The sequence below is a fragment of the Alligator sinensis genome, unplaced genomic scaffold, assembly GCF_000455745.1.
Source record: "Alligator sinensis unplaced genomic scaffold, ASM45574v1 scaffold526_1, whole genome shotgun sequence".
Classification (NCBI taxonomy): Eukaryota; Metazoa; Chordata; order Crocodylia; family Alligatoridae; genus Alligator; species Alligator sinensis.
The window spans coordinates 203,693-208,857 of NW_005843110.1; the positions used below are offsets into that span (position 1 = coordinate 203,693).

The 5,165-nt window shown below is 50.7% G+C and overlaps 1 protein-coding gene across 1 annotated transcript in view; it reads left to right on the top strand.

Annotated features, from left to right (window-relative positions):
* Nucleotides 1-1,085, top strand: part of LOC102371699 (olfactory receptor 49-like) — a gene marked incomplete at its 3' end in the record, with an annotated part of 3,451 nt that extends 2,366 nt beyond the window's left edge. Inside the window, exon 2 of the mRNA XM_014526676.1 lies at nt 1,044-1,085. Coding sequence (XP_014382162.1) covers nt 1,044-1,085 — 42 coding nt within the window. The remainder of the gene's footprint in view (nt 1-1,043) is intronic.
* Nucleotides 1,086-5,165: the final 4,080 nt, after the last annotated feature.

Genomic DNA, 5,165 nt, shown 5'->3' on the forward strand with positions numbered 1-5,165 from the left:
AATCCCTGCTTCCCCCCGGTGCCCCATGCCACATGGGGGGCTCTGAATGAGCCCCCCAAATGCCCAAGGCCATGCAGGGGCAGCAAGTCCTGGGGATTTTCTCTTTTTTTTTTTCTTCCTTAAAGGGCCAGAGCTGGCATGGGGTGGGTGCCCATGGAGGGCTGGGGGAGCGAGGGGGAGGTTGGGAGCTCATGCCAAGTTTCAAGGAGATTGGTGCAGGGCTTTGGGGGGAACTGCCCCTCACACTGTGGACAAGCAAAACTGGTGCCATGAGTGGCACTGTGTGTGTTCAGGTGCAGCGGGGTGACAGCTGCAGGGATGGTGGCCCCTGCTGTGACACCTGCCAGCTGTGGAGGAGATCGATGCAGGGGGGTGCTGGGGCCCTGCACCCCTAGCTGCTGACAGGCAAAACTCATGCCAAGACTGTGTCTGTCTTGGGCAGTTGGTTGACTGTATTGAGTGTTTCCTCTCCTTAGCCTGGTTTTGTAGGTGCTAATTGATGCTCGTTAAGTCGTTATGTAGTAGCTAGGTCCTGTGTATTGAGCTGGTCCCTGAGTCCCTGGTCCCTGAGTGAATCATGATTGATTGATTGGTAACTGGTAGCTTAGCAGCCAGGCCTGCAGCAGTGCCTCCCCTCCCGCCCCAGGACAGACACAGTCACTCCCACAGCACCCACGGCACCTTTTTGCTTGTCCGCAGCCTGCAGGGCAGTTCCCCCCAAACCCCTGCACTGATATCCTTGAAACTTGGCAGGCTTTGTGGCCTCAGCAAGAGCTACCAGCCCTGCAGTTTTCACCCCCCTGTGTTATAACACATAGACGTGACAGGAGCTTTGCTTTCAAGAATTTGGGGTACAGTTTCTCCCACAGCACCCACGGCACCTTTTTGCTTGTCCGCAGCCTGCAGGGCAGTTCCCCCCAAACCCCTGCACTGATATCCTTGAAACTTGGCAGGCTTTGTGGCCTCAGCAAGAGCTACCAGCCCTGCAGTTTTCACCCCCCTGTGTTATAACACATAGACGTGACAGGAGCTTTGCTTTCAAGAATTTGGGGTACAGTTTCCCCAAAAGCTCTGCACTGATCTTCTTGAAACTTGGAAGATTTGTGGCCTCAGTAAGGGCTACCACTCCTGCAGTTTTTACCCCACTATGTTGTAATGCCTAGACGTGACATGAGTTTTGCTTTCAAGAATTTGGGGTGCCATTGCCCCCAACTCCCTGCACTGACTGTCCTGAAACTTGGCAGACTTCATTCTCTCTGCAGAGTCTACCATCCCTGAAAATTTCATCCAAATCAGACAAAAACCAACAAAGTTATAGATATTTTATTGTTCCCCATTATACCCTATGGCCAGATCTCTGAGGCAGCTCCGAACCGCTTTGGGAAGCCGAACAAGGCCAGCGCTTCGACTCGGATGTGCTGCTTCAGACCCTGAAGTATCTGAAGCTTCTCCAGATCCGAAGCTCTGTCCGAAGCCTAGCACAGCCCTATTGTGCAGTATGGAGGCATAGGCATTCACACAGCTACAATGCATGGGCTGCAGGCTACTCATGGCGTGTACCCAAGTGTAAGTCCTGGAGAGAATGAAGAAAGTCCTTCCGACTTTTTAGCTGTATTAGTTAAGAGGTTAGGACACTACCCAGGAAGGGGAAGTTTCCAACATCAAGAGGTTTAGGCTCCCATACCCCAGACAGGGTTTAAACCAGCATCTCTCTAATGACAGTGTTCTAAGCATCATACCACAGGTTAAGCATTACCAAATGCCTTCTCCAATGCTCCTTTTGAAGCTGAGACACTGCACTTTGCATTTAGTGGTTAGGGGGTAAAACAGATAGAAAGTAGTGGGAAAGTATCTGGCCCACAGGAAGAAAGAGTCCAGGCTAGAAAGCAGGACCTGGCCCCTTCTGGTGAACCATCATTTCACTGAGTGTAACAGCATTCCCTGCTCCCAGTCAAGTGTGGAAAGTGGCCACTGCAGGTGTGTTCCCCTGCCTCACCTGCTCCCTGCTTGTTCTCCTCAGGTGCCCCTTGTCAGCCCAGGGCTCCATCCATGCCTCAGATTCCACGGGGGGCCATGTGTCTGCAAATCCTGGCAGATGACACTTCCTGTTGAAGGGGGATGAGATCCTTCTCTGTGTTGATACTAAATTCATAATCCAGCCTCAATACCCTGCTCCAAGTGAGCACAACCTTCAGACTGACCACTATGCCTCCAGTTAATAATAGGCAAATTTTATTGATACACAGTGATATGAAATAGGAGCAACGGAGGCAAAGCAAGCAAGATGATTACAACATACATTACTTAAATTCCCCACTGCCCAGAATATACACAGGTTGAGCAGTGTGTCTGGCTGGTACGTAAATGCCACCTTGAAGTTTTCTGCTTGAATGTCCAATCTCAGCAACCTTGGAGGTCAGGGGCCAATGCCAGCTTGTTGTTTTGAAGGCTCCTTTTGTGTTCTTTCTCCTCTGATGACACTTCACCTTTGGGCATCATTGATTGGTCTCTCCATGGTCATCACACTGTCCACATTTGGTTTTGTCAGCCAAAATCTTATCTTCATAAACCTCTCACATGCACACATCTTAATTTGGTCATTTCATTTGAAACCAGAAAACCCAAGGGTTTTTGCATGTGGGTACTGTAGCCCTGGAGCCAGGTCTATCTCTGTTATGCAAATAAAGTTTGGATGTTTTTAACTTTCCAGGATATGTATATCCCTTGGCCTTAGACACCCTGTTTGCTTTGAAGGCTGTGAAACTGTGTAACAAAAAGGCATTTAGAAATCAATTAACCCTTGCAATTCTCCTAAACCATTGTTCTAATACAATATCTATTTTACCTACAAGCAGATTCCTAAAAGCAAACCTCTAAATATAATTTTCTAACCATCACTCTGCACATGACTGCCTCTCTTGGCTACTGAGCTGTTCTTTGATAGATTCCTTTAGCCCAGGAGTGTCAAACTCATTTTGTGCTCTGGGCTGGATCTGAACTGCAAGGCTCCTTGAAGACCAGATACAGCCCAGGGCATGGGGAAACAGCAGTGGATTTATGTGGCAGCCCTGGTTCTGACATGAAGTATACATTGGTGGTGGTTACGGCAGCTCCAGGTCTGACCTGGAGAATGCAGTAGTGGCTCCAGCCCCCTCCACATGTCCCAGACCTGTGCTAAAACCAGGTCTGCTGCCACCTAGCACTGGGAGCTCCAGCTCTGGCTGCAGCTCGGGGTGTGCAGTTGGAGTCAGTGGCCAAGGAGGTAAGGCCCCATCAGGGGTGTCAGATATTTGTTCTAGAGGTCAGATTTGGTCTACAGAGCCACTCTGTCCAGATTTCCAGATAACAGGTCATTGGGTGTGTTGGGTGTGGGTTCAGGGGGAGTGGCCAGCTGTAGACCCTGGGGCCCTCAGATCCCCATCTCACATAGCCAGTGACAGATCTAAGATTTCAAAAAGGGAGTGTGGGTAATGGAACTGGTGCCACAGGGGTGGTTGTAATCACCTCCCACATCTGTGGGCACATTGCACCAAGGTAGCAGCTGCTGGGGTCTTTTATGTATCTCCAAAGCAGGTATGCCCCCCTGACTTAGCCTCCTGGGTCTGGGCACTCCATCTTCTGGAGTTCAGTGACATCCCATCCTCTTCCATTCTTCCCTCCCGCTGTCCAGCAGATTTTGTCTCTGGATATAGGATGGGGGATTTGCCCATGGATACCACCCTCCCTGGCCCAGCCATTCCTTGCAACTGTAGTCCTGTGGCTGGTAGGGGAAACCTGAGAGAGGGGACAAAGAGCAGGGTCCCACCGACTGATGTGCCAGACCAGTCTGGCACCCCATGTTGCCACTCCTGGCAGCCCCTAGCTGAAGCAGGGCATTAGTGGCCTGGGGCTTTCCCCACACTGGTCACCTGGAGACAGCAGCCTCAGCAAGTGGTCATCCCTTCCTCTCCTGCTCCCTTCTTGGTCTTTCCCAGATTCCAACACTAGCCCAAGGTGGCAGCCATGCCCTGGATTCCCCAGGGGACCCAGATGAGTGTGACTACAAGGAATTAGGGCCACTTGTTGTGACATTTACTGTTTCAGAGGGGTTATGACAGCGGCATAGCAGCCCCCACCCTCCCCCCGGGTCCTCCTCTACACAAACTTCCCTTTCTTGGCTTTCTTCTCTGTTAGATTTTTCTAGTGCAGGGGTGTCTAACTCATCTTGTGCCCTGGGTGGATCTCGACCACAGGGCTCCTTGAAGGCCAGATACAACCCATGGAACAAGGAAACAGCAGTGGTGGCAGTGGCAACCCTGGCTGTGATGGTGGGGGCAACCGTCAGCTCTGGTTCAGGCCAGGGGCATGCAGCAATGGCTCTAGCTCCATCTGCATGTCCCAGGCCCACGCCAGAACCAGAGCTGCTGCCATTGAGTGGTGGTAGCTCCAGGTCTGGCTCTAGCTCAAAGTATGCAGTGGGGCCAGGGTCCACAGAGATAGGTCCCTGGCAGTGGCAACAGGCAAAGTAGCCTCAGAGTGACTGAGGTTGTCAGCCTTTGCTTAGCCTCCTGCCACCAATGGCCATGTCCCTGAGGTCTGAAGGCTATCCACTCCCCCCACAGCCAAACTCTCCAACTCCCAGTGGCCTATTGGCAGTGTGGCGATCTGGATACAGTGGCTCAATGGGCCATATCAGACCTGCAGACCAAACATTTGACACCCCTGCTCGAGCCTTACTAATGTTTATGATCAGTTAAATCTAAGAACAACTCAGTGATCACACTCATTGGTCAACCCCTGGTCACTGGGCAGAAACAGTGCATGGTTCCTTACTAGGAATTAGTGCCATGGGAGAGAAGGACATGGGATTGCCATAGCCAGGAATCCTCTGGGAGGTGACAAAAATGGGGATAAAAACTTCCTTTTGGGGATGCAAAATATCAGATCATTGCATGAGCAGAACTGAATTTTGGAATGAATACTACATTTTCTTTTATCCTGGGATAAATGTGATGTTGGTTTGCCACCATAGGAAAATAGGACTGACTTTGATTTAAGATGAAAACAGTTGTCAAATGATTGACATTCCCAACAAAATGGAAACTTTTGTATTCCCCACTCATCTCTCCTCTGTTGATAGCCATCTTGGCCACTGCCAGAAATCAGGGCTGCTGCTGCTCAGCAGG